This window comes from Filicampus tigris, chromosome 18, assembly GCF_054856515.1.
Source record: "Filicampus tigris isolate MCC_2025a chromosome 18, RoL_Ftig_1.0, whole genome shotgun sequence".
Lineage (NCBI taxonomy): Eukaryota > Metazoa > Chordata > Actinopteri > Syngnathiformes > Syngnathidae > Filicampus > Filicampus tigris.
The window spans coordinates 11,104,198-11,129,967 of NC_141234.1; the positions used below are offsets into that span (position 1 = coordinate 11,104,198).

The 25,770-nt window shown below is 40.7% G+C and overlaps 4 protein-coding genes and 1 non-coding gene across 16 annotated transcripts in view; 1 reads left to right on the forward strand and 4 right to left on the reverse strand.

The window, feature by feature from the left end:
• cdcp1b (CUB domain containing protein 1b) overlaps positions 1 to 25,770 on the forward strand; it is a 38,124-nt gene that overhangs the window by 7,559 nt on the left and 4,795 nt on the right. For 3 of the 12 annotated variants that reach the window (XM_086013771.1, XM_086013769.1, XM_086013773.1), the window contains exons 3-10: positions 11,868 to 12,169; positions 12,788 to 12,909; positions 13,020 to 13,089; positions 20,479 to 20,684; positions 22,888 to 23,100; positions 23,589 to 23,930; positions 24,296 to 24,511; positions 25,419 to 25,769. In XM_086013771.1, coding sequence (XP_085869897.1) covers positions 22,893 to 23,100; positions 23,589 to 23,930; positions 24,296 to 24,511; positions 25,419 to 25,769 — 1,117 coding nt within the window. In that variant the 5' untranslated portion in view covers positions 11,868 to 12,169; positions 12,788 to 12,909; positions 13,020 to 13,089; positions 20,479 to 20,684; positions 22,888 to 22,892. Of the gene's footprint in view, positions 1 to 11,867; positions 12,170 to 12,787; positions 12,910 to 13,019; positions 13,090 to 20,478; positions 20,685 to 20,754; positions 21,681 to 22,887; positions 23,101 to 23,588; positions 23,931 to 24,295; positions 24,512 to 25,418; position 25,770 lie in introns of those variants that run through there. The other 9 variants (XM_086013770.1, XM_086013775.1, XM_086013774.1 and 6 more) reach the window with 9 other exon arrangements.
• Positions 410 to 11,165, reverse strand: ppp1r18 (protein phosphatase 1, regulatory subunit 18). Its single transcript, XM_086013765.1, has 4 exons — positions 10,866 to 11,165; positions 5,911 to 9,752; positions 2,490 to 2,706; positions 410 to 1,166 (listed from the first exon to the last, which is right to left on the reverse strand). Exons 2-4 carry the CDS (start codon positions 9,694 to 9,696, stop codon positions 1,147 to 1,149), a joined length of 4,023 nt encoding a protein of 1,340 aa, XP_085869891.1. The 5' UTR covers positions 9,697 to 9,752; positions 10,866 to 11,165; the 3' UTR covers positions 410 to 1,146.
• Positions 11,533 to 14,499, reverse strand: nrm (nurim). Its single transcript, XM_086013781.1, has 4 exons — positions 14,235 to 14,499; positions 13,023 to 13,216; positions 12,770 to 12,946; positions 11,533 to 12,155 (listed from the first exon to the last, which is right to left on the reverse strand). The coding sequence occupies exons 1-4, from the start codon at positions 14,389 to 14,391 to the stop codon at positions 11,841 to 11,843; spliced, it is 843 nt and encodes a 280-aa protein (XP_085869907.1). The 5' UTR covers positions 14,392 to 14,499; the 3' UTR covers positions 11,533 to 11,840.
• On the reverse strand, positions 13,972 to 14,044 carry trnak-cuu (transfer RNA lysine (anticodon CUU)). The gene has a single exon. It is a non-coding gene; the product is annotated as a tRNA-Lys (tRNA).
• On the reverse strand, positions 14,901 to 21,539 carry limd1b (LIM domains containing 1b). The gene is made up of 8 exons (XM_086013782.1): positions 21,408 to 21,539; positions 17,694 to 17,889; positions 17,488 to 17,589; positions 16,737 to 16,804; positions 15,787 to 15,849; positions 15,579 to 15,712; positions 15,423 to 15,474; positions 14,901 to 15,350 (listed from the first exon to the last, which is right to left on the reverse strand). Exons 2-8 carry the CDS (start codon positions 17,719 to 17,721, stop codon positions 15,267 to 15,269), a joined length of 531 nt encoding a protein of 176 aa, XP_085869908.1. The 5' UTR covers positions 17,722 to 17,889; positions 21,408 to 21,539; the 3' UTR covers positions 14,901 to 15,266.

Genomic DNA, 25,770 nt, shown 5'->3' on the forward strand with positions numbered 1-25,770 from the left:
GTGGGTATATAAGTGGCCTATTTGACCTCTTAATAACACCATGACATCGCAAAATAATGTACAAAAATGCTACATAACTGCACGGCAGGCATTTTGAATATTTGATGACTATTATAGTAATATCATTACAGTATTACTAAAGCAAGAAACACAGGTACTTTTATCTTCTAACACATCACCTCCAAACAATTCCAAACCTGAGCACTACTATAGCAGTTCACAATTACTAAATTTATCAATACAAAAACTTTAAATAAAACACATCATACTCACCAGAAATGCTGATGATCTTTCCTTTTGCCTGTCTGTGTAGGATAAATACCACTCTTACTTACTTAAAAACACATGCGGGCTCTCATGCTGACAGAAGTACATACACAAAAAAGTAAATAAAAAAAAAATAACAAGCAAAGGTTTAAATCATTTATTTGATTTTTTTTCAAGCAAGCCGTTTCAAAAATAAAAATAACTTTGTGGCGTTTCTGTACAGATTTTATGCATGTTTCACCAATCAAACATGTTCATTTACAAACAAAACGTACTAAATACTTTATGTGTAAATATAATACACAGCCAATATCTGAGAACAGTTGTAAAATGGAAATGCAAATCTGTTGTTGTCTTCTCCTTGTATCACAGAGTTGTTGCCACTTCCACGTGACAAAATATTAAAATAACCGCTACACACTTCTTTTACTTTCAAGAATACATGTGTATAAACAGCTCAACAGCTTTTCATACCGTCTGTGTGGGTTCAGTATATAAAGCAGGCACAAGGCACTCAGATGAGATAAACATCACGGATTGACTGACTTAATATCAGAAATGGAAATCCTATCAAATATATTACCTACAGAATCAAATGATCTTCTTTAATTGCATAGACAAGTGATCTTTTGCCACAGAACACCCAAAAAAAGCTGGTGAACTCAGACTTTGACATGATGCGCCATACATTCACATTTGTCCCCTGAAAAATAAAGCTAAATATAAACAAGTAACTGCTGCTGTCAACAGCAGGAAACAAACCGTACATCATCACTACACAGATTTAGATGACTCATGTCAACACATCTAATGGAACATTCAAAAACCTCAGAAAAACCTCATTGCATCGCACGGGCATTGTGGCGAGGTGAGTGGCGTCTACCGAGGGCAAGACTCATCTGGAAAAGATAAGGGGGAAGAGATGGCAGGGAAATAATGTGAGTTTCACAATTGGGTTTTACTTAATTAAATCATACTTTTCATTTTTCTGAATAAAGGTTGCATTTATGTGACTCTTCAGCCTTTCTCTCAGTGAAATGCGCACATTCACAGCCGACAATGAGGCGCTCTAAAGTGGCATAAGCGGGCTATCGTAAGGGAAGATGTATTTTTTCGGGGTGTAGGCATAGCTAGCCAGCTGCACATTGCAATTGGGCTGGATAACCACTGATGCAAAATTGCAAAAAAATTCTTATAAGGGAGGGGAATCATACCGGACCCCAAGTGCGTCACTGGGCTCTGTTTTAGCCATGCCCCCTCAAAAATCTGGAAACCTGAAATGTTGAAAAACAATTTAACGCTTTATCCCCAAATTACAGTGCTACATAGTTCTCAGTCATTGCACATTTTCTGCAATTATCTTCAAACATAATGTATTTAGAACCAAGTAGTTTGAATAGTTTTAGTATTGGTTATGCAACCAGCAGTTGTTGTTTTTGTACTGCATACTGTTCAGGCTGTGGATCACATATTTTCAGAAAAAATATTGTATTTTAGTACAGATGTGTGCACTACAATACAGCTATTACATGACAAACAATAACTTTTAGGGGGGAAAAAAAGCTCATTGTGTTACTTTAACACCTTTTAGACCAGGGGTCTTAAATCCTGTTAATTGAGGGCCGGCATCCAGCCAGTTTTCCCTCTCTCCCTGCTGCAACACACAACTGATTCAAATGATCAGGATCGTTATACAGCTTCTGCAGACCTTGTTGATTACCTGAATTTTTGAATCAGGTTTGTTGCAGCTGGGAGAGATGGAAAACATTCAGGACAATGGCTCTCGAGGAACAGGATTGAAGGCCCCTTTTGTAGACAATCAATTATTTTTAGACATCAATTACTGGTCAACAAATTTGCAATTTTTTTTTTATTATTTCATGTTTGCCCTGATTTGGAATCTGCGCTCATTTTTTCTCGAACACATCCGGTTTTAATAATAATTATAATAATTTACATAATATAGCAGTATATTCCATAATATTTATAAATTAAGGGTTAGGTTCATCAACCAGTGGACTTTTTTTTCTGAAATGTCATAGCTATGAATTACAACGAATGGTAATAAACATATTTGCGGGCCAAGTTTAAAAGCAAATAAAAATAAAAATATCTAAAAAATCTGACGTGCTAGAAAAATCAATTTTTGAAATCAGCGTTAGGGTCACATAAAGCCATCTGTGATTACACTTTATGTTTTTTGACAAGGGGGTGACACTGACCCACTCTTAGACTTCGTCCCAATGCAGTCCTCAAATTCCTTGGGCTCTTGGACATGGCATCTCCGTCTGCTTCCCCTTCTTCCTCCTGCGGCTCCTCTCCCTGAGGCGTCTCGGTCCTCCCCGTTTCATGGGGGTAAGGGGCGGACGCCAACATGGAGGTCTCGGAAGGATACTCGCACACTTGCTCTAGTCGGTCCTCATTGAAACACACCTTCCCCTGTTAACATTGAAAGGTACATGTCTTTAGTTACTTCAGTTGGTCTTAAAAAAAATCATTAACAACATTACATTATGAGTGTGAAACCATAATATATATCAATTTGCGGGTTCACCTATTCGCAGATTTTTTTTTTTTTTAACATTCTCCCTTATTCGCTAAAAAACTCACATAGTTGCTGTTTTTGGGATCGGGTCAACATATCTTGTTTTTTCTTCTATTGCTCTACTTTATCTACCTCCCACAGATCAGTTTTGGTTTTGAAGAGGAGACTTAACGATTGTCAGTGGAGATATCGTTACGAGTATGGTGTTGTGTGTTGGTCATCTTGAATTGACCACACACAATAAGTGGAGACTTAACACACCTTCAGGGTAATGTTGACCAGGAACGATCCCTTCGAATAGTTGCTTGAACATTTCATTGGTCTAAGAAAACCATGCGAAGGGTTGCCTTTTGACTGACGTTTTTTTTTCAAGCAGCTTGTTTGCTCAAATGTGAGACTCCCAGAGAGTACTTTCGTAATTTTACTCGTGCAGACACGAGGTGGATGCAGACCAGGTAGACGCCACACGTGACCCGAGTTACCTTTCCATCTTCCGCTGAGACTGTCTGCAGGGGCCTGCAGATAATAGCAGTGCATTAGCCTGGCTGGGCGAATTATAGTGAGGCAAACAGAGCTTATCCCAGCACCGTCAACCTTATTAACCCCTGGCTAAAACAGCAGAGGCTGGTGACAGAAAGAGTCAGGTCACTGTTGGAACTGGTCCGTTTTTTTCAGTTGGCAAACAGTCAGAGACACCCACGAAGGCAATATTTATTTTTGAAATCCTGTTCGATAATTAAAGATGGGCAGAACTGCGATATAGGAAGCATAAAGAGACGAAAAAGAGTCAGAGAGGACAAACCCATCACACCCTGCTGTGACTTGACGCCATAGTTCAGAGGGGTTAAGCCTGAGTCAAAGTATCCAAAGCCCATCAGGCATGTGAGAGCCAGTCACAACTTACAGTAGCTTTACTATCACCAGCTAAAGAGATTGGCATTTGCAAACAGAGAAAGTATGTTGTAGGTAGGAAAACAAAAAACATGAAGTCCAACCATTTTCTATACAAGCCAAGCTAGCTTTGGACAAATCGATTTGCAATGAGCAAATAAAGGTGATGTCAGATCGAGTCAACACCGATTCGTGCACAGCCCTAGTTGTGGTTGATGTCATCAACATTAAACACAGTAGACAGCAATCTGTAAAGCTGACAATTGACTGGTTGCCAGTCAGTCACAGGGCACATAGATAAAAACCACAATTTACATTTTTATTTTCAATTAAGCTAACATACAGGGTTTTAAAATGTGCAAGGAGGACCGATTTGAGCTCAGAACATCTTCACTGTGAGGTATGCTAACCTAAGCGCTAGCAACTAGCATGCCCTAGCACAATAGACATCCCCCACCTTTTCGTTGATGTCTAGTTTTCTCTATAGTTTGGTAAAATAGTAAAGAGAAGTTTGAATGAGGAACTGAAGCTTTGCTAGCTAAGTTTCTGTTTTAGCATTTAGCATCTTTATTTTCCAACTCACAATGGCACATTAAGACACAGAGGTGTCATGCTTTTCAACACTGACACGAGTACATCTACTGTAATTCCTTTGGGCACATACAAAAATTGGCAGCCTGGCACCAACAACTTTCATTGTAATAGTAACACCTACCAAATACACAAAGAAAGATTTGTAGAAGATAGCTGACTCAGCATAAAGAGCAACATTGGTAAAAGGGAAACAGGAAGAAGTCTGTGAAAGAAGTCTAAACACAGAGAAGCATTGAAGCATATTTTGTCCAGACATGCACTAGTTTTAATGTGATCGAACAAACCGAGGGGGGAGCATTTTGAACTTTTGACTTCAGTGAGACCGTGAAATACTGCTTGGACTCGATTGCCATAAACACCAGTGTTGCCTAGCATGGACTCGAAAGAATTTGCGAAACAAGAATTTGCTTGGCAGGCAAGGGGGAGGAAGAGACTCCTCGCCTGACATTGCGGTCTCACTTTCAAATGCTCAATCTCTCATTACAAGTGTTGGGCAACTTACTTCCAATATGAAACACGTTTCTTTTAGTTAGCATTAGCGTCTTGTTATAATGACAATGTTACAGTTACTGTAGTAGTAGGTGCAAACACATATACAGGGGTTATGTAAAAACAGCATATACAACATGGTTTATCTGTCGTCAATTCATAACGCAATTCATATAATTAACATTATTTAGTCGGTTCACAGTTCACCATGACAAAGAGAGCAAAGTGGCAAAGCAGATCCCAGCAGGGTTTTATGGCTAAGAATCATGATGCCGTGCTTGATAAGGCTTTAACCAGCTTAAGTCAGTCTCTGTGGTTGGGCCTTTCAATCAAGTCGGATGTTCTCCCAGTGAAAGGAGATTCCACTCAACAAAAAGAGACAGACGGTCAGGTGACGCAAAATGAAGTTTCCCCTGTCTCAAGTTTGTTGGGATGATCCCATAGATATAAGACACAGATAAAATGTGATAATGACCAATTAGAGTTCGCCTTTCGATCTTTTTCTGACCAAAACATGTTTTACAATTTTTCACAACTTTATGGCAACAGTTTGAAGAACACCTTCTGCTGCCGGTGCACAAAGAACAAATTGGACAAAGACCCTTAAACGACATTAAACATTTTTGGATGAACTGCAAATAGAGCTAGTGAGCCAGGAGTCACTTTTTCAGGGTTTATTTTAAAAGTATGTATTTCGGTATTACTGTTTGGCCTTATGGAAGAAGGAAGGTCAAACAATAGTTTGGGAATTGTAGCTCATTTTATTTATGAAACAATACCTATTGTGACCTCTTTATTTTTGATCTTACACTAATCAAATGCGCCATAGAACTGAAAGCAATCATTTTCCCCCAAAATAAAAACTAACAAACCCGCTCTTAAAACTAACTGAATTTTAAAATCAAAATTCAAAACGAAAAGTAAAGTAAAAAGAAAAGTAAGTGAAAAATCCAAAACTCTTATACTGTAGTGGTCTAGAAGAGATCGTTCCGCATTGCGTAACCTTGAAGCTGATTATAATTGTCATAAACTGAGGGCCTACTGCACTTTTTTCCACATCTGACCCGTTTACATCCCGACACAAGACACTATCGTTTTAACAGAATAAAGTACTCCACACTTACCCTTTTCGGAGTCCCTTTGCTCCTAACAAGACACGACTTCTCCAGGTTCTGATATCCGCCAATCACTTCAATTTCTTCTACTGCTGGATATTTCTTCTTTGTGGGCTCAGCCACAGCCGAGGTCGTCTGGCTTTGTTGGGTCGGCTGGGGTATTTTGGAATTGGCGCATGCTGTTGGGATGGACGGCGTTATGGGTCCGGTTGTTCTTCCAGTTCCTGTGGACTTTTTTGGGGTGATTGTAATGGTGGCCCCTCTCTTGACGTGACCCCCTGAAGCACTGCGAATGGAGAAGAATGTTGGTGATGGTGCTGGAGAGGCAGTGGGAGATGGAGAACACGGCGAGGGGGCTGGAGTTGGCGCACAGTCGGAGGGCTTCAGAGATTTGTCCGGGGATTGGCTCCTGAGGTGTGAGGTATTAATTGGGTTCGGTTGTTTGAGATGAGATATTGGAGAAAAAACCCGTCTCGGACACAATTTGGGGTTCGTTTCTGGTGTTTCTTTGACCATCTCTTCAGTCTGATGCTTTCTGAATCCTTTGTTTTGGGCTCCTTTTACCTCTTTGTCCTTACAAGGAGTGTTTGATGTTGAGGCAACATGTTGAGACTGCAGCACTTCCTGCTCTTTAAGATGAAACTGCTCAAATTTAAGTTGTATTGTCTTGAGCCCACAGGCATCTTCTCCTGAGAACACTTTACCATCGTCCTTTTGTGCGTCTGACGTGATGAGGGGCTTCACCTTAATGAGATGTACCGATGAAACGTCCACATTCCTCTCTCTTAGACACAAGCCTGACCTTGAACCAATTCTATCCAAGTTGTAGATCCGGCTCATTGCTGCGAGGGAGTTGGGATGCGGTGGCGAAGGGGAGGGAGGTTGTGCAGGATCAATGGATGATGTGTATCCCTCTACTTCCTTTTCAGGGTCCTCTGTTGCTTTTTCCTCTCGTTCTCCTCCCCGTATCTGTTGTTGGCTCCTTTGTTGTGTCACTTGTTCTTCCACATGTTTCAAAGCGTCATGTTCATCCGCAGATATTTGAAGACATTCGCCACAATCTTCGGACGGAGCGTTGGCGAAGCCGCTACGTACTTCCTCTTCACCAACAGTGGGTGAGTCTAGAACAGAAACAGGAAGCTGAGGGCAGTTTTTCAATACATCAACTTCCTGCGTGATGTCAAACACAGACCCGGATGTCTGCACCGCTGTGTCTGCTTCACTACTCTGTTCTGCAGTCATCCTCTTCTGCAAAGGCGTTATGGGTTCCCACCCTTTCTCTTTTTCAGTCCCACTCTCCTCACAGGTGTCCCCTTCTGTCTGTGCATCAGGAATCCTTTTATTTTCATCCCCATTCATGCCCTTTTCCCGCCTCTGTCTTAGCCTCTCCTGCTCTTTTTGTCTAATTTTCTCTCGTAGGGACTCTATGCGGCTCAAGGGTTTGCCGACCCTCCAACTATCCCTCCTCTCGACTCCTTGTCCTTCTTCGGAGTCTTTACCTTCCTTGCTTTGACCTGTGGTCTTCTTTCGCGCTATCTCCTCTGCAACATAAAACACGGTCCTAGGGATCTGGATCTCTAGGGGCCCTGGAGGGTTCCCCAAAGGAGGGATCCCTTTTGGAGATCTGGGGGTTACATCATAAGCAGCGGTCTCATTATGTGTCCCTTGTTTGCACTCAATCCTGTAAGCTCGTTCACCTTTCTCATTGTTGTAATCAGGTGCATCTACAATTTTTTCTATTTTGCTGATAAGTTCTTCTGTGTGATGGGACAAAACATCCCACTCTGTCCCTGTGTCTGCTACAGTACTGAGCAGACTGGAGCACTCTCTGTGGTCTGATTCAAGCCTATAGCAACTTTCTGCAGCGCAACAGCTTGTGAATGCCTCAGTTTTCTCAAATGCATCCGTTTTGTCGCAAAGTTGTCCTTCAGAATATCCTCCAGAGTCAGAATCTTTCTCTGCACTGACATCCCATTTAAAACCTTTCTCTGAGACTCTCCTCGTCTCTCTTTCAGACGTCCTTGCCTTTCTTTCTTGCTTGATTGGTATTCTCCTAGCGAATGAAATTCCCTCTGTGCTTTTTACAGATGCCATTGTGAAGCCTTCTCTGTCTTCATCACCTGCCATCCCTGTAGCCCTCCTTTCAATGACGTCTAATTTCTTGGCATCAGTTCTGTTTGGGAAACCCATCCCTGTGTCACTTCTTTTCTGTATTGCATCACTCTGATCTTCATTTCGTAATTGCCCATCCTTATGCTTTCCAAACTTGTTTTTGTCTAAAAGTCGAACACACGCCACTTTGCACTTTGCTGGTATTTCCTTCCCTAACCCTGCCGCACTCCTGTCCGAATGTATCCTCTCACGTGGTTTCCTTTCAAAGTACCCATCTGGATCCAACCCATTTTCCTTAGCACAGACGACCCTGTCAGAGAAGCTGAATGACCGTTTTGGCACACCTTTGAGTGGCACATTTCTCCCATCGGATGTCCTCCCCTCAGTTTGTTCATCGTTTTCCCTTGAATTTTTCCTCCTACCGGGCCTAAGGAAATTATCGGAACTTTTTGATCTGGATGGAGGCTTATGGAGCTCCCCAAATTTAGTGAGCAGCTGGCTAACTCTACCTCCTCTTTCATAAAACACATTGTCATCCAAGCTGTTCTTCCTGTTATCCTTAATCAGTGTTGCCTGGCCGCGTGGTTTTTCTTTTTCTCTGCAGTTCTCATTTTCCCTCATCTGGGATATTTCGGTTCTGAGGTCCATAGCCAAATGCTCCCTCTTTGCATCCAAGGTGCACATCTTGCCATCCTCTCTTCCAGGATTTTTGCCTCCTCCCCCTCCTGAAGAGCGCTCCTCATTGCTCGCTGTGGGCTTTATGATCAGAACATCAGATGCTCGGATCTCGGTCACACTCGCTCCCCCTGCGAGGATCTCCCTGAGATCCATCTTCATCCCCCTCTTTCCTTGTAAGTCCTCCTCAGGCCGCTCCACCTCCATCTCCCTCCATTTTGTTCTCATCTCATCACTGCCTCTGCGGTTCTGTTCAATGATGATGATGTTGTCTGCACGGATGGTTCGAAGACAAGGGACAATGGGGGGAAATGAGTTAGCTGGATCTCTGTCATTTTCCTCCTTGGGTACATCTTTCACTGATTCTTTCCATGTGCCTTTTTCCAAAATCTCCCTGTTATTCTCTCTCCCTTGACTCCTGTCTCTGCTTCTCTCCTTGTCTCGTCCTTCACTCAAATCTCGCAATCTCTCTATTTTCTGTTCGATATTTCTTCCTCTTCTGGTCTCCCCTTCATGACCCCTGGGTGGCAGTTTGTCCTTTTCCTGCTCTTTTAACTCCGAATCATTGCCCCTCTCTTGGTACCCCACATCCCATTCCTTGCCCTTCCTCCAAATACTCTGTGTGCGTATAAATGGGTTTTCATGGACCGGAACTATGGTTTCCACAGAGACCTGACTCACTGATTTAAGGTCTACATCCATCAGGCTTGGATCCGGACTGAGTGACTGTTCATTTCCCTGACTGACAGTTACACAGTTCTCTGTATCACTTAGTATCTCCGAGAGAGGTTGCGCATCCACCGGCAGGACAGCAATGTCTCTCTCCTTCTCTGGGTCAACCAGTATTTCCTGCTTTGCCTTCCTCCGCTGAATGATCCCTCGCTTCCAGGCAGGCATGCTGGCAAACTTCTCCTCTTCTTCTTTTTCTCGCCTTCCCCGCTCCTCTTCCTCTCTCCTCTTTCTCTCCAACAGGAGTTGCTTCCATTCCGGAAGAGAGGAGACAGACATAACAGAAAAGTGGCAGGTTTTTGGTCTAGACGGGGTGCGTGTCCTGGCCTCTGTGACTGGGGTGCAAAAAGGAGATGTACAATTCAAGTAAATAACTTATATAATATAAAGATGATATTGCTTATGTTGGCGGCGTGGTACAAAAATATATGATTTTAATTCGGGGTTTTTTTTCGGTAAGCATTGGAAACGTGCACAGTTGCTGTCATTCCTATTGTTGCTGTCAACAATAGGAACCAATATTGTCCTTTAAAGGTAGTATATAAAGCAGTATATAAATCCATATATCAAATGATTTTCTACAGCACTTCTCCTCATAAGGCCTCAGCTGACTCTGTGCGAGAGGTGAGGTCCACCCTGGGCTGGTCGCCAGTTGATGGCAGGGCATATACTGTACATCAAATCATTCCCACTCACATTCACACCTATTGATTGTTGAAAATATTTTTTGGTGTGTGGGAGGAAGCTGCAATACCCAGAAAAGACCCTTGCAAGCAACCTGAACCTCAAAACTGTGAAGCAGACTTGCCCCTCATTAGGTTATGAACGCTAATGAATGCTAACTATTGTGCTCTCCAACCACATTGTTATGACCACTTATGACCACAATCCAACAAGAGGTAAACAATCTAACAAGAGGTAATACAGTATTTTTTTTAAAAAATCTGCCTATCCATAGATAATCATGCTCACTTTTTAATTTACAGTTTCGGTTAATGCCGGTGTAGTTTACATTTGTGTAGAACTGCACTGCGTCATACAATAAGCTCCGTCTACTGTAATTAATCTGAACAGCTCTTGGTACGATACAGCTCATTTCTCCACCAAATCAAATTCCAAACACAATAATACATTTTTATCTTACCTCTCTGATTGCGTCACAATCAAAATAGGTCTTAATTATCTTGGTTAATGCACAATTTCTGGTCCAAGTCTTATGCTGGATGATATTACATTGTGCAAGTGGTCATTATGTTGTAGTAGGTGTAATTATTTGACAGGTTACTAAAATGCGCGGATCTGAAGTGACAGTCCCATGTAAACCCATTGAAATACAAAGAAGCACTTATTTAAATTGCAGGATTAACACCTGAGTTTCCATCTGCATACATCCAAATTGTCAACATAACAACACATTTCTATAATAGTCACATGTGAAAGATACTTACAAAAATCCTGCTTTGTATTAAGCCTACTATTGCTGGATCCACTTTGCCTTGCTCTCCGCTAGATCATGGCTTCCCCCCCAAAAATAAAACTATGCAGTCTCACAAAAACCAAACAAACAAAAAAAAAAAATGCCAGTCGTACTTTTAGGTCCCGTTCAGAACCAACTGAGTGCCAGAGCACGGCACCATCGCTGGAGTACAGTAAATATTTTCAGGTTCCAAGCACCAGGGCACTAATCCGATAATTACGTGCAATTCTATCAGTCGAGTTAAGTGGCAAGCACCATATTGCGGGACCTAAGAAAGGCGTTTAAAGAGCACGGCCGTCTGCCCGGGCTCTAACCCCCCCCCCACCCACACACACACACACACACCTCTCTCTACACACACACACACACACGTCTCATCCCTCTGTCTAATTGGAGGAGATCGAGGATGGAGGAGGTCGAGGGGGGCCAGAGCTGAAGGGGTAACTGGCAAAAAGAATCAAGATAAGGACTAAAAGAAAAAAAGTCACTTGTTAATATCTATTAACATTGTGATGTAGAATTAATTTTTGAAAAGTAGGCCAACTTTTTTTCTTAAATTTACAAATTTTTCATACCATTCTCATCTTAAACATCAACTAGTATGTTGACAGTATATTATACTGTACAATACACACATCTTAGGGTTCCAAAATCACATTTATTTTCATAATAGCATAGCTTTTAATAAACAAACAAAAAAAAGATTACAAAATCAAATATTTAAAAAAAATACAGCCATTTAATGACATCCCAATTATCCAATAAACATACAATAATCCACAAACCCAGATTGAAAAAGAGTGGTTCTTGTTTCTATGAGTAAAATACAATCACATCAAGAACGTGCAAAAAGGTCACAGAGGGTCTTCCAAGTCTAGAGGACCAGTTAGTTCTAAGACAGTGTTTAGTGTTAAATTGGCTTCCGCTCTCGGCAGCATGATTACTCTCACTTGTCCTTGTGGTCGCTGTCCAGGCTGGAGTTTGGGCCTTTGGCCCAGTACGGCTCCGTAAAGAGCTGCACCTTGCTGCTAAGATGGTCGCAGAGGAAAGCTAAATCCTGTTTGTCCAGAGAGTGTGCCAGCGCCAGGTAGACTGACATCGTTAATGCCAGGAGCAGCCTGTCCAGGGATAAAGCTGGCAGGAGCCACAGCACAACGCCAAGCTCCAGGCACACCGGATGGCGGAAGTGAGAGAAGAAGCGTTGGGCCTGGGAGGACTTGTAGGACAGGGGGTCCCCCATACCCAAACACTGATAATACACCTACGCAAGAACAGGCATGGGACAGTTTACTAATCTCAATGCCCCGTTCTGTTCTGTCAATATTTATTCATCTTTCATTCATTTTATTGTGTTTTCTATAAAAGTCAATTTTCCATAGTACTTAAAGTCAACATAATTTTTTTTTTTCTATGCAAGCCCAGTAGTTGAAACAGGGCATTCTGATAAATATTGCATTTGTGGAATAAGTGTTGATCCACTCGTTTTTAGCAATCTCTGGGGGCGGCCATTTTGACTTCTGTCGACTGAAAATGACATCACAACGGCTCACAACGACCAATCACGCCTCAGATTCAGAAAACAGGTCAGCCTTGATTGGTCGTTGTAAGCAGATGTGATGTCATTTTCAGTCGACAGAAGACAAAATGGCCGCCCCCATAGATGGCTAAAAACGAGTGGATTAACACTTATTCCACAAACGCAATGAATGAATGGCTGGACTGTGAAAAGACAAGTAAATCCGTCAATGTCAGTGAATGAGTTAATTGTGAGTTTTCAGACTTTTATTCAACACCCTTTACTGAGGCCCGAGCGTATTTTGGAATTAGTATGGCATGGTGAGAATATAATAATATGAGTTTTTAATCAGAGTTTACCTGCTTAATTCCCAACAGTTCTGGGTAGTCAAACATCATGAGGATGGTGCAGATGATGGCCCAGCAGAAGAAGTGCACAGTGAAGCAGAGCAGAGGGAACCAGACACTCCAAGGTGCTTGACGCACTGACCACAGACAGGGTGCGCCAGTTACAGGCTGCCAATAATGTATCAGGATCTAACAGTGGAAATAGAAAAATCTTGTAAAAAGAACAAGAATGTCTCACATTCTAATCTGGTGTGTACTGCAGTACCTGAAGAGCCAGTGCTGTGGTGAAGCAGTATGCAGTCCTGTTCAGGGAGCCCAGGATCGACTGGAAGGTTTGTTTGACAGGCGGCCATGCAAGCAGACTGTGCTGCACGGTGAAAAGAGCCAGCAGAGCCACATCCACAAACAGAGACTTGAGGACAGAGCTGTCCCGTAGTGCCTCTGACCATGGGATGGAGTCTTATATTGTGAATAAACAGAAAAAAAGATCACACCTAAGTACATAGTCAAGCAGTTTTTACGCACTAAAACACGTGAGGCACTGTGGCAAAACCCTAAAACAAAAGAAGACTGTTTTGTTTAAATGGAGCATGAAATAGGCAACCACAGTATGTGTGAATACGGTACTAAAAATCAAAGAGTAAAAATAACTTTTTAGAGAATTGAGGACTATAAAAGTAGCAATAAATGTATTCTAATTATGTCACATTAATAGATGTACAATGAGTGCAAAGTAGGAGTTGTGGGATGTCATATATGTTACAAATTATAATAAACCAATATTATGTACAGTTTATGTCTAAAAATGAATCAGAACAATTTAACCATAGGTTTAACATGATATCCCACCATCACTGTCATATCATTGCTTTCAATTTTCCAGGAACTTGTGTCTTTTGAGTCCATTATTGTTTATTTTGTGTATTATTTTAAAATTACAACATTTTTGGTACTGTACCTCTGTTTGACCTACCACGAGATCAGACTGAAACAAATAATCAAATATTCCCCAAAATTAAAATTTTGAATTTAAATATTTCTAGTTATTTTTTTAACGGTCTGTGTTTAAAATATTGGAACATTATAATAAAATACTTTAAAAAAATGTATATATTTATATTATATATATATATATATCCGATTTGTTACATTGGTATGTTTACGTCAAATTACAGAGAAGTGATAATGTCACAAGGACAGAAGGAAAAACATCACGCCCAACGTGGGGCTCGAACCCACGACCCTGAGGTTAAGAGCCTCATGCTCTACCGACTGAGCTAGCCGGGCGTGCCCGATTAATCCACTTCACTAGAAATAAAACCGCCACTACCATATTCTATAACCGAACTAATTTTGCAAATTGTAGTGACGAAATATCGGCCAAAAGCGTGGCAAATGAGCCGTGCACACTCCATCCGGAAAACGTTATACTCGTAAAAGTTTGCGAGCTTGCCAGCGACACCAATGAAAGTTTTACCTTGGCAGAGTGTCGTCTCTCCGGTGATGTTATGGTAAATGGCTCGGAATGATACAAAGCGAATAAAATCCGCACCGGATATGAAAACGAAAGCAAAGTTAAGCAAGGTGGCCGTGCACAGAGCACAGCCACGGACGGTGACTGACGCCATTTCCATCACGTTGTATTAACTTCATTTCCACACCGCTGTCTTCCGGGACGGTAACGTGTGTGAATTGCAAATAGCGACACGGGGGGACGCTCTAACTCTTGTTTTTTTTTTACGATTTTTTGGCTGCAGTTCATTCGAAACCATCCATTCATTTCCTGGACCGGCTATCCTAACGCTAGTATAAATAGAAGTTGACACCGGGCCGAGCCGTAAAATGCGAAATTCAGCGTATAATTGACTCCCATTGAAATGCATAGGGAAAGTGGTAAATCTTCATAAAACGCAGATAAACATTCTATGTAGGTTTCACATGAAAAACGGGGGTGGGTTTGAGGGTGGGAAAAAAGTCCCTCACCTAAAAAAATAAACAAGAAAATATTTTTAAAATATGTATAATATATACAGTATATCAATTTTGAGCAGTATGAGTTGAAATTCAATCAAATTGAACAATTGAAATGATGTTGCCCACAATATTCTAACATAGTGAAATTCACCTGTTTATTAGAGCAAAGCTGATTGCATTACATTGATTTTCTGTGTTAGTGTTAAGTTAATTTCACTTGAACACGCATCATTAATAGAGCACGTTGAGAAATATTACAACAGTGGAATGAAAAGGTACAGAAAATATTGAAATTGTTCTATTTGATCATCAAGATCTCAATAAAAAAAAATACAGTACAGTGTATTCTCAAATTAGATGCAGAGGAGTTGAGGAAAATCAAGGTATGGAAGTTTTAGTATGGCTGCATAGGAAGGAATTTATAATGTAACATTAAAACATGATACATGTAGAATATACACTTACACTTATTGCAGGCAAAAATTAAACATGGCACAATATTATATAATCTGTTTTATTTACAAAAATCTTATCTTCAAACAAAGTCAACGTCACATCCATAGCACTCTGCGTGATAGTTTTTGTTCAAAGAAACCACTCGAATGGACTCTGTGCAACCCTGAAAACAATGAGAGAAAGCTGTTAAGAGATGTTCATGATTTTAATAAGTGATTCGGAATTGTGCGCCCACCTCAGTTGGTAGTATGGGCTTCTTGCAAGCAGCGCAGCTAGGAGCCTGCACCCTGAAACCATCGAAAGTCCTTTCATGTTAAACCTGTCTTGCGGCTCCTGGCTTCATCATAGGTAGCAAAACTGGGTGTGGCCCATTCTTAACGAATATACTCACTTGTGGTAGTCGTTGATACAGTAAACCTTCTCGTCAGTGCCCACGGTGAAGGGGACATCCTCCAGGCTCTGTCTGCACACAGCACAGCGGAAACAGGCCGAGTGGTACGACTTCCCATGAGCCTGTAGGACTTGCTAGTGCACACACGCTGTATTAATCCTACATACGCAAGCATACACAGAAATATACAATATAATACCTTACTTACCATATCCATGATTAACTGACCACAGCTGTAACACACTTCAGGGCATGGATGAACTCCCGAGTACTGCATATAATAAAAATATAACTGAGTATTTCATTTTCGGGATATCATATAATATATATTGTACACACGTGGATAATATTCAAACTAAAAGACAAAACAATAAAAGAAGCTATTAAAACAGTAAGATTAGATATATAGAATATAAGTTAAGCAGCAAAATGCACTGGTTTTTAGCCATCTGTGGGGGCGGCCATTTTGTCTTCCGTTGACTGAAAATGACATCACAACTGCTCACGACGACCAATCACGGCTGACCTGTTTTCTGAATCTGAGCCATGATTGGTCGTTGTGAGCAGTTGTGATGTCATTTTCAGTCGACAGAAGACAAAATGGCCGCCCCCACAGATGGCTAAAAACGAGTGGACTAACACTTATTCCACAAACGCAATATTTATCAGAATGCCCTGTTTGAACTAGTCAGCTTGCATAGAACATATGCAAATATGTGTGTGTTGACTTCCCTTTTAAAAGAGAAATTATTTAAAAGCCAAACTAAAAAAGCATGTTTTGAGCCTCCCTTTAAAAATATTGTTAGCACTCTTCCGTTAAAACACACAATGGTCACTGAAATAACAGGAGAAGCCACGCTTCTGGGATGAATGTCCTTTGGATAAATCAGACAAAACTGGAGCTATTTGGCAAGTCAAATGAGCGCTATTTTTACAGATGCAAAAATGAAGCATGTAAATAAAAGACACTGCACTTATTGTGAGACATTTAAGAAGCCTCGTTTCTGTTCTGGCCTGTTTTGCACACCGTCTTGAATCTGTGCAAAGACTATCTCAGCTATCTTCCAACAGGAGAATGACTCAAAATAAAAAACACCCGTTGGCTAAGAACAAAACATTTAACTATCAAAAATGTTGTCCTTGTAAGTGTCAACCTACCAAAAAATCCTCCTCACAATAGATAACTCCAGTCACTGCGTAGAATGGCTTGCCTTGAAGATTTTTACCTAATGGGAAATAAATTCGTTTTACTACTAAATTTAAGGGAACATGAGGAGGGTAAGTTTCATTTCATTTCATTTATTCTGACATAACATGACAACGAATGACTGCTTAACATGCTGGGAAAAGTAGTAGACACTTGTCCTGTATTGATTTTATTTACACATAATAGCCATAAAATTGGGTACACCAGCATAATGTAATGAGATTACAAATTCATTTGAGCATAATCTATATTTATTAGATGTTGGGCATGGTGTAGAACTGCATCAAACTGATGTTGCTTATGTTATTTAGTTACATTGGAGTCTTAATATTGCAATATCATATTACAAACTCAGTCATTCGTTCATTCATTACCATTTATTAATAAATACCGATTATTTCAAATAAATGAAAACATGTTAATCAAATAATTGAATAAAAAAAAGACCCCCGTTGTTTAAAACAATGACTGATTCCTTTCCTTTCAAGCCACAATGGTGATGACATTAAACAGCGGTAAAAGTACAGAAATAATGTTGGCGTAATAATCAACATTTGACGTTAGTATTACCGTACATTCATTACAATTCCTCACTGTATTTTTTAATTTGATTTATTCAATATGCAAACATCCTCGACATAAACAAGAGGCCACAGCTTCATTTTACCGCACATGTTATATGTTTTTTAGTAGGCAACTCACTACAAACACTGCAGGTGAAACAGGTTTCATGGAATAGTTGTCCCAAAGCCTGGCAGGCCTTTCCCGCACCATGCACCTCTTTACTGCATTTTGCACAATGGCCTACAAACAACACACAAAAATACATACAGGCAGAAACAACACAGGTTGTACTTTTTTGTCAACACAATCACACACGGGCTGGTCAAGGAAGAGTCCCATCTTACCAAAATAAAACTTTGAATGGGTGTCCATTTCCTCCTTTTCCAAATTGTCTTTCCTTCAAGAGCTGTCTGTCTTGAGAGTCAGGGGGTTTAATCTTGCACAGACAGCTGTAAGGAGAGCTGCCTTCTCAGATTGTGACTGGTGCATTTGGTACTATTGGTCTCACTGGCAGGTAGGGTGGGGGCATGGGGGTTTAACCTAACGTTTGAAAAAATGTGAAAAAAATATAAATAAATTCCTGGGATTGAAAGGCTGGGCTGTGAAAAGACAAATAAATATGTCAATGGCAGTGAATGAGTTAATTATCACTAATGGGTGTCAGTGTTACATAATTTTTCTGCAAAATGCTATATTTGAGTGTACTTAGAAAACAAGAAAAAGCACAATTTTTAGTAAGCACATTTGTATTTTTCTGTATCTGTATCTGACTGTATCTTAAAAAAACGTACAAATAATTTGGCAATTTGCCTTCGGCTGAAACCTTGATTCGTGCCAGAGCACATATAAATTGGATATAAAAAGTCTACACACCCCTGTTATGCCAATTTTTTTGTAATATAAAAAACTTAGGCCTTGGTAATTACCGTAGTCTAAAAAATGTTTCCACCATTAATCTGACCTATAAACTGCACAACTCAATTGATTTTTGTTCATTCTATATCCATTGTGAGACAGGCAACCATTCACACTCGTTAATATTCAGTTTGACATCACAGGCCCTCTGAACTTTGTGAAATTGTCTTCTGAGCTTCTGAAAGATGAGAAGGAAAAGAAGCACAGGAAAGAACCTCTGATGTAACGTTGATGTCATCAAGGTTATATCAGTGTCTTGCATCGGATGAAACATACACAAATGTTATTTTATTGGGCAACACCTACATATGTGTATATCAATAATTCAGTCTAAAGAGACAACAATGTTCTGTTTTGGACATAGTCACTGTGAGCTATTGATATAACTGCAACAATTAAAATGAATTCAAATGCATAGTAAATAAATACTGCATCGCGAAGGAAAAGTGAGCTAAATACACAAGTGCCTAATTGTGATGAGAATCAAACGGAAGCATATTGAAAGCCAGTTTACAAAATGAGTAAAATATAAAAACAGCTCTTTGTATGAGACCTAGCAAATTCTTTGTATAAATGTATATCCCCTTTCGACGTCTTTATCAGGGGTCACTACACCCTGGATTTTTAGACACACAGACAACCATTCACACCATTGAATGGCAACTGAAGCCATGTTGTCTATCAGCGGCAGACTGCAATTTGACTCAACAACCAACGACGCCGCTAAAGTCCTGTGTGACTGCCCTCATGTGGAGTGTTCAAGCTCCAGCGTTAGACCCACCCATGTGCAGCAGTAACTCACATAATTTACGATCTGTGTGAGACACAATGTGTACCCAAATTTTCTGGAAAAACACTCAGCGTTTTACTCTCTGGGGCCATCTCAGCGGCAGAAGAGTGGCCATCTTCCCATCTGAGTGTGGGAAAGAAACATTTGCCATGAAACCTTATTCCTTGGAATGAAAACATGCAGTCGTGGGCCCTCGCAAGCACATGTGTGCCTGCCCCACTTTTACACTAGCATGGGAGGGGAGGGCTTGGTGACAGCTGCTGATTCTTCACTGAGCTCCCTTGTTTGCAGGCGCAACACTTGTAGCCACCAAAACGCCCACTCCGCATGCTGTCAGACTGGTTCAACAAAAACATCAGTGGCCTTTACAATCACCTGCGTGTCACTGTGCATTTTGGAGAAGTAAAGATCGTTATAATGTAATTTAAAATACAAATTTGTTTTGATAAAAAACATCTTAGGCGGCCATTTTGTCACTTCTGTCGACTGAAGATGACACTGCAGTTGCCCAGGGCTCAGATAACAACCAATCACAGCTCACCTGTTTTCTGAGGCTGAGCCGTGATTGGTTGTTATCTGAGCGACAAAATGGCCGCCCCCTGAGCATGCTAAAAACGGGTGGATTTCTCATATTCTTTAAATGGAATCTTAATCAGAATGCCGTATTTCAACTGGTGGGCCTGCATAGAACATATTCTGGAAAAAAATATGTTTGGGTTGACTTCTGCTTTAAAGACTTATTCAGGATAAGGAGACGATGGCCACATCACATGGGGATAACGTAAAGCAAATATAACAGACATGTGATGTGTTTATATATATATATATATATATATATATATATATATATATATATATATATATATATATATATATATATATATATATATATATATATATATATATATATATATATATATATATATATATATATATATATATATATATATATATATATATATATATATATATATATATATATATATATAGTTCATGTGTGTGTGCGTGTTGAGTAGTCATGCCCTCAGGTATGTTTCTGTTCAGGAATGTCTCCGTTATGTGGCATGTGGAGGCAGGAGGGAGCCTCTGCAGCGCTGGGAGTGAAATTCATTGCTCAGGTTTAAGAGTGAGCATCAAGCATGTTAACCACATTTGGATCATTTCTGATGAAGTAAATTGCTCCTCAGTGACCATGTAAAACTCAACATATTTATTTGCAATGCTCTTTCAAGAAAAAATAAATGACCGTTTGCTGAATGCTGGTAAAATTGGGTCTTGTGATTTTGAGAAACAAATCTACCAGCATTTTATGGGGAGGCAGTCTGGTCGGACAGTTTTAAAAAATATTTACAGATTATTCTATTTTGTGCAACCACTTGACGAAATAAAATGGAGTAAATTCAACCATCCTTTTTTCATTGCAGGAGAAGCGTCATCATGCAACAATAACCCAAAAAACAACCCAATAGAGCATGCATTTTACCTCCTGAAGAGGAGAATGAAGGGAGCAACCCCCAGAAACAAACAAGAACTAAAAGCGGCTGCAGTAAAGGCCTGGAAAAGCATTTGAAATGAAGAAAGCAACAGTCTAGTGAAATCAATGAGTTGTAGGCTTTATGCATTACTGCAAGTAAGAGTTATGCCACCAAACATTACATGTTATTCACTTTAATACAATTGAATAATGTCTGTTCCAATACTTTTGCATACTTGAAAAGTGGGTAGCTTCAAACAAAAGCTGTTCTGTCCTGAGTTGTTCAACACATCTTGATGTAAAATACCATGAATTAAATTAATTCTCAATTCAGTTGAAGCAACTGATAAATATTGCGTTTGTGGAATAAGAGTTCACCCACTCGTTTTTAGCCATCTCTGGGGGCGGCGGCCATTTTGTCACTTTTGTCGACTGAAAATGACATCACAACTGCTCAGAGCTCAAGTCACACCCAATCACAGCTGACCTGTTTTCTGAAGCTGAGCCGTGGCCCCTGAGATGGCTAAAAAAGGGTGGATTTTGCTGCTCATCTTCCACAAACGCAATATTAATCAGAATGCCATGTTTCAATTAGTGGGCCTGCTGGGAACATAATCTTGAAAAAAGAAATAGATAATGATTAAAAAAATATATGTTTGGGTTTATTTTCACTTTAAGTGTAGCGTGTGCGCATGTCTGCGTGCGCGTGCGCGTGCAAGCAAGCGCCTCATTTTCCACACCCTGCGTGGTAGTCGCACACTATGACAACCATCCCAGGCATATTTCAGTGCTTCTAAATAGGAGAGTCATTGTGCCACACGCCACGCGAGAAGGGAAGAGTTTAGTATGGGAGTTGTATTAGTCGGAGTGTGAGCTCACCTGTCAGGTTTGAACAGGTCAGCGTGCCCGCGGACCACGCCCCTGCTCCTCAGGTAAGCAGGAAGTGGCTGCCTGTCAGCGCCGTAATGCGGGACCTAGCCAAAATGCCACTTTGACACACTACAACTGCCATTTCGTACGTTTTGGGGGGAATTTAAAACATTATCCTGGACGTGTTTTGGAAGTAAGGAGGATTGCAGGCTCAAGCAATCATGCGGCTCAACACCTGCGCGCCGCTCGGACTTTTGTTGTTGATTATCCTCGATTCATCAGGTGAGACTTTATGCCGCGACGGTTAAGTTGCTCGACGAAGTCAGTTTAAAGCGTGTTTTCTTTAAATGTATGTGTTTAAGTGTCCAATTGGGTCAACGCGTTCAACCGGCTGTAACAGAAACATCACTTTTTAAATGCACAATAATGGTGACGCTGTAGCTCATAAAACACACCGAGCCGGGCGAATATATGATCGAGTTCACAGCGGAGATATTTAGTTTGACACATAGACCTTCCCCTTTAAAATGTTTATGAGGCATTTATGGCGCTTCCTTGGAGGCTCGCATTGATTATCTCGTCATTAATAATTGACCTGCAATCTGCTACAGAGCCGCGACTGTCCTTTTGTGGAGCAGAAGCTGACCCTTTTAATCCAGGCATGATGCTGTTCTACCCATTGTAATACATGACATGTTGTTGTGGGAGTAGTATGTTGAATGGAATGTCTTTAAAAATTTATATGGTGACTAAAAAATTTTTTAAAAATGTGTGTCCTGGATATAAAGTGCAAAATTCAAAATGAAGGCGTCATAGCATAGCAACCTAAAAGATACTATCTATCTATCTATCTATCTATCTATCTATCTATCTATCTATCTATCTATCTATCTATCTATCTATCTATCTATCTATCTATCTATCTATCTATCTATCTATCTATCTATCTATCCTTTTACACCAAGTACCATCTATAAAATACTGAGCACTTGACGTACACCATCATGACCAACATTCAAATACAGCAGTGTAGTATGTGTAAGTGTTCAGGAAAATAAGATTATTATGCAGTTTGAACATTAACACTTTGTCAAAATGTAGAAGTAGTAGCCCTAGTTAAGCAACTCCAGCATTTTATTTGATTTTCTAAACTATATTTATAAATTATTTTGTCAGCCCCGTATGTATCGGTCAAGCTCCCCTTTCGCTCTGGGAGAGAAAAAAATCCTGGAGCCATCCCTGACCTTGATCTTGTATTCTTAGCCAGAAATGAAAAATGTTATTTGTAAAGGGAAGAATATGTGACACAATTGTTGTATTGGATATCATTATATTGATCTTGTGGTTCTATAAAAGGTTTATTGACTCTATTTCTCAGCACGCTTAAAACTGGATGTGCTAGACAACACTGGTAATTGCTTCTGTTGTTCTGTCATTTCCCGATTTCCTTTTCTTGCATCATCTGACTACATCCGTTCCATTTCCTCAGAATGCATGCAGCTGACCGTCCGGCCCAACAAAGGCTCAGTAGTGGCGGTGTCAAATGGCCTGCCCTCGGACGAGTGTACAGTGTGTACAGTCGGCAACGACACGCAATCGTCGTGCCACTCCATTATGGCTCTGGAGCCTGAGAAGGAGGTCGAGCTGTTCTTCAACTGCCCCGTAGAACAATCTTACATAGTCACCATCAATCAGCTCATCGGTGAGTTAACGCACATACTTACATTTTAATATTAGCTTGCTGTGTAAAGTTTTTGTTTGGTTTAGCGATGCAAATTCACATATTTCCATATAGTGTACTTTGGTTCAGGACAAAGGATCGTCACTGCTTTTAATTCTGAACGTCAACAGGATATTCTCCTTGTTTAACATAAAAGTGTCTCATCAGGACTTGGTGAGAATAAAAATATTAAAGTGCTTGTCCTAAAAAAAATTAAACACATTTTGAGTGTAGACCTATGTCAAAAATAATTTACTTAGATAGGAGTCAAGTTTATCCACGAAATGTGTGCGCGCTATCCCTTTAACCAAAAGTGTTCTGTCCAAAAATTCATGATGGCCCAAGCAGCCAAAGAGAGCTCACATATACTCGTTGACATTTTACTTCATTCATTATTAACATAAAAAGCTGTAAAACGTTTTCTGTTCAATAATCAACAACGTGTGCTTGTTCTCTTTCTCGCTATGCAGAATGCACAAAGGACACCTGCAACCCTTCGACAGTAGAAACTCAGCCCTCCCTCCTCGACGAGTTCCCCCGAACATTCATTTGGACCATCAAGGCGCCTGAAAAGACAGTTGTGGGTTTGGATGTCCTCGGAGAGGGACTGCGGGAAACGTCACAGCCGTGCAATAATGGATATCAGTACTCAGTGACCACGTTTGATGGGAGCAGCAAAGCAGACGCTTCTTACTGCAAAGCGGGTTCTGTGACCCATTTAGACCTCCTCGATCAAGCTGTCGTGTCTTTGCAAGTTACACCAAAGACGCAGGTGGAGGCTGTGGTGTTCCAGGCCTCTGCTGGACCTCTAAGTAAGAATATTTCATATACTGTAGATTCGGTTCTCCGTGGATGAGCTGTTGTTGTTCGAGCGAAATAACAGAATTACGGTCATGTTAACTCATTCACTGCCATTGACGAATTTACTCGTCTTTTCACAGTCCAGTCAATCCCAGGAAGTTCTTTATATTTTTTTTCAATATGTTGTAAACGTTAGGGTGGAAAAGGGTCTGAAAATGTCTGGCAGTGGATGAATTAAGTAGATTGAGTGCAATCCAACACAAATGCTGATTCTCACATCAGTCACCTCAATCAAGACTGAGCCTGAAATCCCAACATAATGTTTGTATTGATAAATGGAAATAATGTTGATTTCTGGTCCCGCTTTCCTGTTTAGAAGGCCGAACGATGATGGTGACCGTCGATTCCAGCACGACTCTGACCATCAGCAGGTTCTCGCAGGAATCACAATGTGAGCTGTGTACCGGCGTCGACCCAACCCGCACCTGCAGCCATACTGGAACGACCCTGACTAACGTCCAAAGTCTCGCGCTGGAGTTTAGCTGCCTCAAACCTCAAGATGCGTACAGTGTCGAGGTGAAGAAGACGATAGGTGAGCCCTTTGGATGTGTCCAAATAATTTCATTTAAAATGGATGTCAATCTAAATATTGTCTTTACAATAACATATTGTATGCGCCGCCACTGCCATCTAATTAACTCATTCACTGCGCCACTGATGAATTTACGTGTCTTTTCACAGTCCAGCCAGTCAATCCCAGGAATTTATTTATATTTAAAAAAAAAAAAAAAAATTCGAACGTTAGACTAAAAGAGGGTCTGAAAATGTCTGGCAGTGAATGAGTTAATATCGTATTTGTGGAATATGAGCAAATCAACCCGTTTTTAGCCATCTCATGGGTCAGCCATTTTGTAACTTTTGTCGACTGAAAATGACATCACAGTTGCTCAGGTAACGACCAATCAAGGCTCACTTGTTTTCTGAAGCTGATTCGTGATTGGTCATTACCTGAGCCCTGAGCAACTGTGATGTAATTTTCAGTCGACAGCAAGTGACAAACTGGCCGCCCCCTGAGATGGCTAAAAACAGGTGGATTTTGCTGCTTAATTCTTATCCCACAAATACAATATTAATCGGAATATCAAGTTTAGACTAGTGAGGCAGCATAGAACATATTGTAATGAAAACTTTGGGATTGACTTTCCCTTTAAACAAAATGTTACGTCAACAAGTGAAAAGCATTAAAACTACTGGCAGTTAAAATTAACACCACAATGCATTGATAGACTGAAACACCAACTGAGATGTCGAAGTTGATTTAGTTTTGATGGATCTGAATATTTCTTGACTAATTTTCCATGTATTATGTGGTGTAACATTTATTTGTACATACTACTAATTGTATACCCATTTATATCATGTCACATTTTTTCCCTCGTTGCCATGACATTGCGGAAGCACAGAATCTGTTTGAAGTTCACATAATGCTTCCTTCTCAGAATGTACCAAGAGCTCGTGCACACCTACTGCAGGAGAGCTCCATCCAAACATCTGGAAGGACTTCAAAAGAACCCTAAAATGGGACATTAGCATCCCGGAGAGGACCGTCTTGACCTTGGAGCTGCCTCGAGACAACCTGAAGGAGATAGCTGAGCAAGAGAAATGTCAAGAAGGCCCGCAGTACTATGTGAGCACAACAAGAAGCAACGGGCAGATCAAGACCAACAGCTACTGCAGAGGTGGACCCGTTTCCCGTCTGGATCTCCTCGGGAGGACTGCCGTGACCGTGGAGGTGCCTCAAGGAGAAGAAATGGACAGGACGATTTTCACAGCCAAAGCAGCACCCAGAGG